Raw genomic sequence first — 11,773 nt, 5'->3', positions numbered from 1 at the left:
GCGGCATTCCAATTCTACAATATGTTCCCTTTGATGCTCTTTCGCTGGCTGTTCTATTCAGATATTAAATGATTTGGTATGGGTCGACAATTGATCTATAAAACCATATCCAAAGCTCTTTCACGGCTTTACTTTTTTGTTTCACTACCACCGGATAGACTACTTTAGGAAACGTAAAGCAAAGTGCACGAGCACACAAGGAAGAGAGCAACATTTAGGAATGAGATGCATCCTTGCTAACAACTGCGAGACAAGCGTGGAGACCTATGAATGTAGATGCATGCATTTCGTTATTGATGATATCCAAGTCTGACAAACAATACATAGAATAGGCTTGTCAACGTTTGAAATAGCATACTGATCGCGACCAACAAGGATGTTTAAAAAGTAGGTAGCTATTGTCTTTTCCTAGTAGATGTTATGTTTGATAGCCAGCTAGATTTAGCTAGCTACCAGCTACAGTAGTCCGTCAGAATGATTCCTTGCTAGCCAATACTAGCAAGTATGTAACGACGTCGTTAGCTCTCCCTTCCTGGTTGACTGTGACTGATATGTCTAGTGATATACTCTGGGAAATGCTTGTTTACGGTAGCTACCTATCTACTGCGTACATTGAAACATAAAGCATAAACGCATTCAACGCTGTTATGACTACAAGCTAACACTCGAGTACAGTTTACTGTTCATTTTTTGAGGGACAGGACTCTACTTGCCCAATTTACGGCCTGCTAGTTAATGTTAAAAGTAATTACATCTAGCACCACAGGGACAACAGCCTTTTACCTTGAATATAACAAATATACGTATTTTACGTATCTTGCAAATAAATGTATTTGAGGTGGTGTGTTCATGTCTCTTCAGATTCGATGATAAGGAAAATGTATCCAACTGTATACAGCTTAAAACCTCAGTGATCAAGGGAATCAAAAACCAACTATTGGATCAGTTCCCTGACATAGAGTCATGGCTCAACCACATCATGCCGAAAAAGGACCCAGTCAAAATAGTGAGATGGTAAAACACACTTTACTCCATTCCTAAAGGTATGCATGTTCACATTCAAAGATGTTTCTTGGTTCATGGTGTTCTATTCTGTCAATCAACTTGCAGCCACGAACATATTGAAATACTGACGGTGAATGGAGAACTGCTCTTCTTCAGACAAAGAGAAGGACCGTTTTACCCAACTCTCAGACTGCTACATAAATGTAAGGCAATCGTGTGTCTAAATGAAATGTACCTATTGACATTTGAATGATTGTTTTGTATATTTACATATGTATTGTACGTTTGTTTCACAGATCCATTTATTCTCCCACACCAGCAAGTAGACAAGGGTGCCATTAAATTTGTCTTAAGTGGAGCCAATATCATGTGTCCTGGATTGACTTCACCCGGTGCCAAACTCTATCCAGCTGCCTCAGACACAGTTGTTGTATCCTTCAGCCTGTGATTTTGCTCATGTTTGTGTATATTTGACTACATTTACACAGGTCTCTTTTGCAAGACATACCCTATATGAGGTTGTTTCCTTAGTAACTGTTTTAAGGCCATAATGGCAGAGGGCAAACAACACGCACTTTGTGTTGGGGTTATGAAGATGTCTGCAGAAAGCATGTAAGCATATTGTGCTTGCCCTTCTTTACATTTATTTGATCAATGTGTTATACATTGCCATTTCAAATGATATTTTTTCACAATTTCCAGAGAGAAAGTCAACAAGGGCATTGGGATCGAAAATGTTCATTATCTAAATGATGGACTGTGGCACATGAAGACTTACAAGTGATGTCACACCCCTTCTGGACAAGGTGGATCTCTTGACAGTGAGGCCTAGGCAGCCAGTCAATTGTTTACACTGATGGACTTAGCTGTGTAATTAGCCGGTGGCTTTGAATCAATCCCCAATTGATGCACAAATAAAATTCTGCATTCAGTTTGTTGTCCATTATTAAAGTATTGTACAGTGAAAATAGAAGCTTGCAAATACACTTCATGAATGACATTAGTCGGATCCACAGCAAATCAACCATCAGGTTTATTTTAACAGTTAATACAGAAGTCCAAGAAAAATTGTGGTAAGATACCAGCATGGCTTCTCTTTATCCCTTACTGTGATACTTTTAAAACCTGTTTTCAATTTGAGTATGTATCAAAGTTACCTGCGTAGATTTTAAGATGTAAAATCAAAAGATCTCCAGTGGGTGTTATTGACTACAATGTTTATTAAAACAACTATGCCATGATTCACATTTCAATTACTTATTGTAAAACATTGCCATACATACAATTTGTAAAGCTGGTATAGGTTACATTCACATTCCTTCAGAAACATGTTCAAAATAAAACCACCCCCTCACTCATACAAAAATATCCCTTTTAAAAACACAAGATAAAGTTGTCTTTTTCCATCAAATTTGACCAATCTTGTGATATTGCAGATGGAATATTAATTTAATCAATAAAATCTTCCTTCATACACATTAACATTTTATTTATAATTACATATGACCACAAAATTATGGTGAATGTGAGGTAAGAAAATACATACCATAAAACTTAACATAATAAAAGGAATCAAACTAATTTGATTGGACACCTGGTTCCCAACAGTCAGAATTGCCTTCACAGCAGCAGTCTTAAAAGTGACTTAAAAGCTCTGGGGGAGCAGAAATTAATCATTATCCGATCCTTCCGGGGGCAGGAATATTAAGGAGTCATGGAAATTGTGTCCGTATGGCCGCATTCTGTAGACACCAAACATCATGACCTGCATTTGGTTTGGTGACATCCCACTGAAGGTGATGGCCAAGTCAGAACAACAACTTTCCACGACATCGGAGGGGTTTTTGGTCATGCCGTCTGCAATGAGGGAACCCACACTTTTGGTGTTGAACAGGCCCTTACCCAGTGAGTCTTCTCCGTTCTCTGCAAATACCCCAGTGTATTTTAGGCAAATGGCCAACTGTTTCTCCTCACTTAGCTTCCACAGGGCTCTCCCTCGCTCTGGGCACTTCTCCTCATCCTTGAACACCTCTACCAGCCTTTTAAGGGCCTCATAGCTGAGAACAATGCCACTCTCATACTCAACGTATTCCAACTCTCCTGACTTCATGGCATTGCCTATGTAGAAGGGCTCACTGGGATCCTTGTCCAGGATCAGGTACTTGAGGTTCTCAATGATAGCAAATGTGGTGGGCCGGGCCACAAAGAACCAGCGGAGATCTCCAGCGTTATCAAAAGCATGCTTCAGGGCCTTGCGTAACCTTGCCCAGTCGTCTTGTTCATTCAGGTCTATTGACTCAAGTGCCTTTGCTGCTTCTGAACTGTAGAACCCCACCTGGTCACAATGTTTGCTCCAGGTGTCCTTGGCAGTGGCCCAATGCACCAAGACCTTGGGCTGGACCATAATGACACAATACACCCGGACTTTATGGCCCAGCTCTACCATCTGGGCCTCTGACAGCCGCCTAAGATCTTCTTTACTGGGAGCCATGATGTGATGGTGGTGATGGTCCTCAGGGTTTGACTGTGCACTTGGACTGAAACTACTGAGGAGGGATAGCACCAAACAGAATAAACCCCCCCAAATCATTCCTTTCATGAAGGAACTGCCTTCTGACAACATCTTCGAGTAGCACTTAACTGTGAAAGAATGCACAATAACAATAATTAGATTTTTTTTTTACTATGACTTTAAGTAATTGCATAATAATAGTAACCTGACGTAGAATGTCACTCGTACAATATGACACGTCTTTGTACTGACATGATACAGTAGATTTGGTTGTCATATAGGCTAGCTCAGCCACACAGTGCAAATAACTTGCTATTTAATACTCGTCTGGCATTCATAGAACCCACTTTGAATCCATAAGTATGTGTATAAAAACGTGTGTTCCCGTTTTAAGTACACTGTAGGATTGCTAAATAACACCGTGTTACCAAATCCTCCTACTAGCCACATACTAGATTAGTTAGCTACTCTAACTAGCTAACCCTGGCAAGGACAGTTTAAATATGGTAAAACATTCAACATGATTTTAAAAAGCGTATTACCTAAACAAAATGATATTGTATATTTCGGTCTCCTTTTTCCTAGTCCCGGAAATTCTTGTTTGGGCGGCTGAAGTCCTGTATGATGATGGCTGTTAGACACACTGTAAACTGGCACTACAAGCAAGTTGTACCTCAAGCTAGACTTGTTTTTCCTCTTTTGATATTATTATGGTAGATTGCAACCAACGTTTAAGAAGCGCTTCATCGCCACCTACTGTTCGGGAGCATGACCCCTCATGCAGTGTGAAATGAGGGCCTCGCCCCTGCAATGAGGGGCTTCTTCGACGGCCTACACTGACTCAAATAAAAATGTATTAACACTTAACTACCGACATAGGAACTACAAAAGCAGATTTCACCCTGCCAAATTCTAAATATCTGCAACTGAGTAAAATATACTTTAAATTGTTTAAAGTTTGAGATCAGTAGCGGTTTTTGTCACGGTCGAAACGGGTAAACCTTGCCCAGGGCACCAAATGTGCTAGGACCGGTGTCGTGCCAAGGCAGTTATCCCCACCAGGATTTGCGTCCACTGGCCGCGGGAACGCGCGTGAACTCAGAGAATCCACTTGCTTTGCAGTGGCTTACAGTGTTGCTAAACAGATAATCAGGGTGTCATGAGATAAATACATACTATAGATGAATCATTACTATGTTTGACAACCGAAGGATTGACCAAAAGATCAGAAACCGGTATTTCTGTCAGAATCCCAAAAAACGAATAAATAAGGCTGTGACAGGATTTGAACTTCAGACCTTGCACTTGCCAGCGCTACGTCTTACCAGAACAACTGTCAAGAAGACTGACATCTTTTGTCCAGGCATATCATCGAATGAATGGCCAGTGTCCAGAAGACTGACATTTTGTTAAGATATAATATTGAATGAATATTTAAATGTCAAGAGAGCTGACTTTTCTTGTCCACGTATAGGCCTAACATCAAATGAATGGCCAGTGTTCAGAAGGCTGCACAACTAAATTTTCTCCTTCCTTGGCTACACCCTGCCGTTCAAGACTAAGATGACTCAGAGCAGGTAAATAAGTTTTTTCTTCATACCTATTTCAGAAACCTTCAGACACCAGTATAATTCGACATTCTGGCTCCTTTAAAGATACTACTTTGCTATGCTACCTTTCATTTTTGTCAAAAGGCATCTGGCTAGACTTTTGTGTGCACCTGTGTGTAAAACAGAATGACCTTGATGACCCCTCACATTATTTTATGTCTGGGATAGGGAGGAAAAATGACTGACACACAATGCCACCAGTCCCAGTGGTCATGCACAATTTGCATTGTACTGGCCCGTGGAGGATCACTAAACATAAGATGACGTAAAAACACAGTTTGGTGGCACCATATTTCTAAAGCGTGCAGACAAGAGTCGAGATCAAAAGAATGATACATGTTTTTTTCCCCATGTTGTGAGTGATAGGATGAACAGCCAATTACAAAAATGGTGAAAGTCATAAAGAATCTGAGGTGGCTGACTACCCACTGATTGCGGTTGAAGAGTAAACATTTGTTAGGGCTCTCTGTACAAGCAGAGATAGGCTCTGACTGAATTGACAGGGTCCGTTGAATTGCCCCTATGACGACTGGGCCATCACCTCAAAACCATTAACACTGAGACTGGGTGACAGGATCATGTATTGATCCGTTCATGATGGATTGCCAAGAAAGATATAAAAGTGAAGTTCTCAGTCAGGCCAAGGTAGTGTACATCTGAACATCAGAAGACATTGTCAGCATGCTGTCCTTAGCACTGTTCTACATCTTAACTGTGATTTGCTCTGCGAGACGAACACATGCTTCACCGTTATACCCAGACTCTAACTTGGAACCCCAGGCAGGTAGGAAAAAACTGTTGTGCTTCTTCTTCTTGTTGATCTACACTTTTTGGCTTAATCAAAATGTTAAAAGAATGTTGCTAACATTGTAGAATGATTGTAGAATGGGTCATTATCTGCCATATGAAGCAGTGCTGTGAGGATCAGGGGTATCGTGGTGACAGTACTGCTTGCACAGGATGAAGATACTTGGTTGCTTTATCTCACCAGATCTGATACAGAAGTTGGTGGCAGAAGTAGAGGATGGGGAAAATACTGATCTGAATGAGCAGATAGAAATGAACAATCTGTACCCACTTCTTCTACAACGAGATGGAGGCCAGGACGCTTGGAGTAAAGGTAGAGAGACAAATAGTTGATTTTAGTTTAGTTAAATTGGAAGTATTTCAGTATTATATATTGCTACTATTATGTGGTGGGATGTACTTAAAAACATATTTTTACCTTTAAGGAGCCAAAGACTCAGTGCCACGGGAGAAAATGGTCAATATGGTAAGTATGTGCAACTGTTGTATCGCATCTGAAAAGAGTGTGCCATGTGCTGTGACTTGACGAGACTAGAAAGAGATTATGTGTGTCTATCAGGTGGATGACCTGAAAGAGGTTGTGTTGAAGCTTGCGGCAGCCGACAAACTCCGTTCCCATGGCTTTCTACGGTCGGAGCAGAGCTTGCCAAAAACCAACAAGAGAAGTGAGTAATACTATCCTGGACCAAGTGTGTACTACTCCTTACCTATGTAAAGAATATGGTCACCAACACAAACTAAACATTAAACAGTGTGTTACATTTCATATGTCGTAGGTAACATCTTAGCTGGCATATTTGTCATCCTACTGTATATTGTTTGCCAATGTGAAAAGGATGTTTATTTTAGGATAACCCCATTGAAAGTAGAATGGGGCTGCCACAGCCAAACCGGATAAAGAACAGGATATGATAACGAAAGTAATATATACTAGATTGATACAAAAATATGAGATATTTTCTCTGTTTTCTTTGTGTTTTCTCCTTTGACAGCATGCTTCTGGAAATACTGTGTGACAAACTAAATGACAAAGCCAAAGAAGAAGAACATTTTTCACCTTGCCTGTACAAGATCACCTTTGGTTCCAACCCCATGCTTTAGTCACATTTTAATCTCTAAGACAATGTGTACATTGTTTTATACGTGGAATATAGAATAAATGAATAGAAATATATTTTTGCATTCATTTGAAAGTTTCTTGCATTGAGTCTGACAATAAAATTAACTATATCCTCATTGGTTGGATAACTTTGTATTACAGATTGTTTCAGATTATACATGGTAAAACCTAAACAAAGGATCTCAAAGTAAAACAATCTCCACACGTGAATAAAACCGGTAGTCATATTCTGGTTTTACAAGGTATACCAGTGGATTTGACATTATTTAGTCTCCACAAGGGAGCAGCATAACAAAGCAGCATATCAAACCACACACAGAAAGAAATGCACACACTCATTCAGAATAAAGAGATGTATTTTATTGGTAACATTATCTTTTAAAACCATCTTAAATGTTTTTGTACAAGATTAAGAACTGTATTTGTTTTGGTCAGAACTTTGTCATCTGAGTTGGTAAGCGTGGTTATCATTCTGTGTTTGAACAGTTTTTCAACTGGCCTTCCACGACTCTTTTACTTTTTCACACATCTATACAATTATCGTATAGTAAAAATAGAAATATTTACACTATTGACAGAGCAACCTGCTAAATAGATAAACAGCCAATGCCAATTGCACGCTTGGCAAATCAGTGTGGCACGCAACACAATTCTGCCATTAGAAAATCTTCAAATAAATAGTCTATACTTGAAATTACACATAGACTTTCTACAGCAGCCAAAATATCACAATGTCAGTTTGTTCTAATTATGCCCTGGTCACAATGCACTTAAGAAATAGGGGGCTTTGCTTTATTGGCTAGATGGTCATCGGATTTCAAAGCCATTGCTTGTATATATCTGTGTTATTGCTTCTTGTGTAGTTGTTCATTACTATGCATAGTATCTTGTGATACTGTGGCAAAGAATAACAATTGAAAAAGGGTCTCATTTCCTTGCATTAACTACACTCAGGTAGGCCTTCTCAATCTCAATGTTGGCAGGGCATGTCTGCCTGAACTCCTCCCTCTCATAGGCGTTCTGAAGGTACCGCCACACTCCGCTAAACTGGGCGGGGATGTCAAAGTCACAGTACTTTTTGGCAGCAACCTAAGAAAGAGAGTGTGAAAATATCACACCATATCATCATTAGGGGTGTTGCAATATACTGGTATTGACAATAATCGCGATATTTAAAAATGAAATATTGATATTGTGTTAATGATACACATATGATAATACCGTGTAAATAAACCAGTGCTTTTGAAAAATGTTGCTTCTTTCCGTTTCACATTGTAATAACATATTATGAGTGTAAGTGTAATTCATTTGCAAAAAAAGAGAGACAAAACACAATGAGCAAAGTTGAAGATGAATTTGATAGCATTATTCTATATATCTTTTTCATATTATCTATAGATAATATCGTTATCGTTAATTATTTTAGCCATGATAGTCGTATATTGAAAATCTAATATTGTCACAACCCTAATCATCATAGAATTTGGGATTCAAGTCTTAGGTGCCTTGTTTACTGGAGGTTACAACCATTTTGATACGACGTCATTCACTTGTGTCTCACCTTGATGACATGCAGTTTGGGCAGCAGGTTGCAGTCTGCTAATGTGAGATGGTTGCCATCCAGGAACTTCCTCTTGGAGATGGTGATGTTTTCCCTAGAGTTTACATCAATCTCTTGAGGGACAGGGGAGTTCAGGTAGATGTCCAGTCGCTTAAACTCGCGTAGCAGGGCTGTCTCGTGATCTGTTCAGGTATAAAGACAAGGGTATGTGAGAATGTGAACTTTTTGAGTAAATAAGACATACCTGTAATGTAATTCATTATAACACAAAATAAATATATATATATATATTTTGCCACACAAAGTATAGATGATCTATTCACATATTGTACTATGTTAGATTATACTGCACTTTTTTTATATTGCACTATGCTATACTATACTACACTATACTATACTAAGCCAAGTAGTATGGCCTTCATGAACTCCACTGTAATCCACACTTACAGGCATTGTTTGGGCGGTTCTTGATATAAGCAGAGAACTTGGCAAAAATGTCAGCTCCAACGTCAAAAGACTCTTTGTTGAGTGGGCTGAGGTGGGGATACCTGGAGAAGGGGGTCTGAGAATGAGTTTGTCTGACATACTATTTGTATATAAAAGTGTTAAATGAATGATATGTATGTAAAAACGTAAGACTGGTTGTGTATTTTATTTCTTCTGGTAAATACGCTCATAATACCTGGGAGGGGCTATTGTTTGTTCCAGAAACTCCTCAATCTTGATGAAGTCGGTTTTTAGGGTTCCGTTGTAGAGGAGAAAAGGAGGGTTTGTGCCCGGAGCCAACTCCTTCAGCTCTGCTGGTTTCCTAAAATGGACAGGGCAGGGGCAGATAGGTGGCATGATGTAGCTGGGAGTTGCTATGGCCATGTACTGTTTATAAACATTCACTGCCACAATCTCAATGAATAAAAAGCTTATCGTACTGTCAAGAATCCAAGTATGAAGGTTTGATAAATGATTGGAAGAATGTGTCAGTTCATAAAACAATCTAACATAGGAGTGGTTCTTTGTTGCTCAAGGGTAGCATGCTTGTGTATTCTATTGAATCATTCAATTATCAGCATCCTTTCAGAATGTCCTGATCCTATTTGCTCACCAGTAATGGTCATGAGAAAGTGACAAAAGAATAAGGTAGATTAATAGTTGTTTGTTCAAAAACAATACAGGGCTCTTTGTTCAATAATCAATTGCTTTTAAAACTTCTCCCTACTTCCGTCTATCACACCCATTGAGGAATAACTTAATACAAGTGGGTTTGGTTCTCATAAATGTATCCACAATACATCCTCAGTCTCCCTAAATGCTAAAGGTGTGTAGGCACCCTTTGAACAGCTGCTCAGGAAGTGTTGAGCTTGGATAGCTGTGGTGGGCAGGACTTACTTCCTCATATCGACCGTGGTCACTGTGAACTTGACACCTTTCAGCCACAGGACCATGAAGAGCCTTTGGCAGAAAGGACAGTTTCCCACATTCTCACCATCGTGGCCAGCCTGAAGAGTAAACATAAAGGTCTTACTGTTTTGTGATTATGTTGATTGTTAATCATAAGATTGGATACAGACAGCTGAAGGTCATGGATCTCTAAACAAACATATATCGTTCCTACTGACTGCTGAGTGCTGGTTTCGCCCCTATAAGGGTTGAGTCTTCTCTAAAACAAAACTTTGCATAATCATATTTCTTGGCCAAAACACACATGAACAACACAGACACTTGTAGGTGCAGGAGGGGCTTGGGTTTTAAAAACCTTTCCTCCAAAAGGAAAAGGAAAAGCCTGCATAACGTGCAGAGGAAGATAGTGGCCATGAACGTTCAATCCCCTCAGGAAACACTCAGAACACAGCTGAGACTTATTATTGCAACTGATCCCACCTGTTGAGGGCAGAACGGACTTTTTATATTGGTTAGTAAAGACTGATAGGATCTAATATAAGTTAGTAATGATAATATGTAGTCAAGCAGTGAATGTATGTTTGAGCATGTGTGTGCGTGTGTTTGAGTAAGTGTGTGAGTAAGTGTGTATGTTTGAGCATGTGTGTGTGTGTAAGTGTGTGGGTGTGTCTGGTCCCAGCAGGGGGCCAGGGCGTCCTAATGTTCTCCATGCTCCTCCTGGGTGTGGAATGATAAGGAGGCCTTCAGTGTCTGCCTTCGAAATGTACTGATAAAGCTGACTGACTCTCTCTCAGACACACACCCCGCCGAGGCTATGTGTGATCCACATGACGCACATGAGTGTAGTGTAGAGTTTCTTTCTCATTCCTTGTTCCCATTATTGAGATATTTTCCCTTTAAAGTGAACAGCAAATATAGGTACATTTAAATCAAGTTTTCTCAACTAGTGGGTTGCGACAACCAAAAGTGGGTCGCAACACAAATTGCAAAGTTTGCAGGGGTCTCAAGTCTCAATCCCCGGTTCCCCAGGTTGTTCCTTTTGTCATTGCGTCCTGTCCCACTGTTTCCCAAAGTGTTACAATGAACTCAATAAACAAGAGTGTACACGGATGTTATTGAAGATATAAAGAATCACAAAATTACCTTGATGAAGAGCTCAATGCTTGGCTCCATGTCAGAATCCTGTCGGAGTGCCATGTTGCCCAAAAGCAGTGCTGTACAGTGCCAATGTCCAGAGAGTTGGTGCCCACAACTGTCCTGAACGAAGCTCAGCAGAACTTAGCAGATTCCAAATCCACTGGGTGTGAAGCTGACGGAAAGTCTTTGAACTGATCTGGGCTCTAGAGCGTGTGCACTTATATGAGGATGTGAAAGGGAGGTGTGGGCTAAGACCCAGAGGCTGTTGTATTTGGGAATCCTTGAAGCTGTTGCTCTGAACGCACTTTAAAAGTTAGAGGGAGGTCCCAGAGGATGGGCGGGGTTCCGGTGCATATAAGCACAATGCCAAGTCTCTACTAGGAGAGCTTAAAATAGGTCCCATTACAAATCACGCAATAACGGTTTGACAAAGTGCAACATCAAAGTACATAATCATATGATTGAGAAGGTATTTAGATATGTCCTCAACTCTACATGTACGTTTAACAGTTAAATACAGTGATTGTTATTAAAATTCACATTAAAGAAGGTATTTTTCCTTTTTCAGGCTCTCCATACAAAGCAAGTACTGTGTACCAGTAACACCTAATCTAATTTACTAGTCC

The 11,773-nt window shown here is 39.9% G+C and overlaps 4 protein-coding genes across 6 annotated transcripts; 2 read left to right on the top strand and 2 right to left on the bottom strand.

Moving 5' to 3' along the window:
- The first annotated feature begins 220 nt into the window (after positions 1-220).
- Positions 221-1,936, top strand: mcts1 (MCTS1 re-initiation and release factor). Its single transcript, XM_084690862.1, has 6 exons — positions 221-387; positions 862-1,014; positions 1,111-1,208; positions 1,302-1,435; positions 1,550-1,617; positions 1,708-1,936. The coding sequence occupies exons 1-6, from the start codon at positions 377-379 to the stop codon at positions 1,787-1,789; spliced, it is 546 nt and encodes a 181-aa protein (XP_084546988.1). The 5' UTR covers positions 221-376; the 3' UTR covers positions 1,790-1,936.
- An 80-nt stretch (positions 1,937-2,016) lies between these two features.
- On the bottom strand, positions 2,017-4,202 carry c1galt1c1 (C1GALT1-specific chaperone 1). Its single transcript, XM_084690886.1, has 2 exons — positions 4,060-4,202; positions 2,017-3,645 (listed from the first exon to the last, which is right to left on the bottom strand). Exon 2 carries the CDS (start codon positions 3,626-3,628, stop codon positions 2,675-2,677), a length of 954 nt encoding a protein of 317 aa, XP_084547012.1. The 5' UTR covers positions 3,629-3,645; positions 4,060-4,202; the 3' UTR covers positions 2,017-2,674.
- Positions 4,203-4,607: 405 nt separating this feature from the next.
- urp1 (urotensin-related peptide 1) lies at positions 4,608-7,143 on the top strand. 3 transcript variants are annotated; one of them, XM_084699085.1, is made up of 7 exons: positions 4,608-4,899; positions 4,992-5,094; positions 5,494-5,911; positions 6,119-6,247; positions 6,360-6,400; positions 6,494-6,599; positions 6,927-7,143. In XM_084699085.1, exons 3-7 carry the CDS (start codon positions 5,809-5,811, stop codon positions 6,956-6,958), a joined length of 411 nt encoding a protein of 136 aa, XP_084555211.1. In that variant the 5' UTR covers positions 4,608-4,899; positions 4,992-5,094; positions 5,494-5,808; the 3' UTR covers positions 6,959-7,143. The 3 variants fall into 3 exon arrangements, with proteins under 3 accessions (XP_084555211.1, XP_084555210.1, XP_084555209.1); XM_084699084.1 differs by having other exon boundaries at positions 5,296-5,911; XM_084699083.1 differs by having other exon boundaries at positions 4,608-5,911.
- Positions 7,144-7,392: 249 nt separating this feature from the next.
- Positions 7,393-11,353, bottom strand: clic2 (CLIC family member 2). The gene is made up of 6 exons (XM_084690757.1): positions 11,154-11,353; positions 9,999-10,108; positions 9,298-9,423; positions 9,063-9,163; positions 8,616-8,797; positions 7,393-8,143 (listed from the first exon to the last, which is right to left on the bottom strand). The coding sequence occupies exons 1-6, from the start codon at positions 11,205-11,207 to the stop codon at positions 7,982-7,984; spliced, it is 735 nt and encodes a 244-aa protein (XP_084546883.1). The 5' UTR covers positions 11,208-11,353; the 3' UTR covers positions 7,393-7,981.
- Positions 11,354-11,773: the final 420 nt, after the last annotated feature.

The sequence above is a fragment of the Hypomesus nipponensis genome, chromosome 1, assembly GCF_054491055.1.
Source record: "Hypomesus nipponensis isolate SF chromosome 1, ASM5449105v1, whole genome shotgun sequence".
In the NCBI taxonomy this organism is placed as follows: domain Eukaryota; kingdom Metazoa; phylum Chordata; class Actinopteri; order Osmeriformes; family Osmeridae; genus Hypomesus; species Hypomesus nipponensis.
This window is presented reverse-complemented; position numbering and strand designations above follow the sequence as displayed.

Bases quoted from the DNA above. Each gene is read 5' to 3' on its own strand.
- urp1 (XM_084699085.1), top strand. From the start codon at position 5,809: ATGCTGTCCTTAGCACTGTTCTACATCTTAACTGTGATTTGCTCTGCG. The intron at 6,248-6,359 runs GTAGAGAGACAA...TTTACCTTTAAG, and splicing joins CCAGGACGCTTGGAGTAAAG to GAGCCAAAGACTCAGTGCCA. The intron at 6,401-6,493 runs GTAAGTATGTGC...TGTGTCTATCAG, and splicing joins GGGAGAAAATGGTCAATATG to GTGGATGACCTGAAAGAGGT.
- clic2 (XM_084690757.1), bottom strand. From the start codon at position 11,207: ATGGCACTCCGACAGGATTCTGACATGGAGCCAAGCATTGAGCTCTTC. The intron at 9,424-9,998 runs GTAAGTCCTGCC...TGTCCATTTTAG, and splicing joins ACCACGGTCGATATGAGGAA to GAAACCAGCAGAGCTGAAGG. The intron at 8,144-8,615 runs GTGAGACACAAG...TCTCTTTCTTAG, and splicing joins CCAAACTGCATGTCATCAAG to GTTGCTGCCAAAAAGTACTG.
- mcts1 (XM_084690862.1), top strand. The intron at 1,209-1,301 runs GTAAGGCAATCG...TTTGTTTCACAG, and splicing joins TCTCAGACTGCTACATAAAT to ATCCATTTATTCTCCCACAC. The intron at 1,436-1,549 runs GTATCCTTCAGC...AACTGTTTTAAG, and splicing joins CTGCCTCAGACACAGTTGTT to GCCATAATGGCAGAGGGCAA.
- c1galt1c1 (XM_084690886.1), bottom strand. From the start codon at position 3,628: ATGTTGTCAGAAGGCAGTTCCTTCATGAAAGGAATGATTTGGGGGGGT.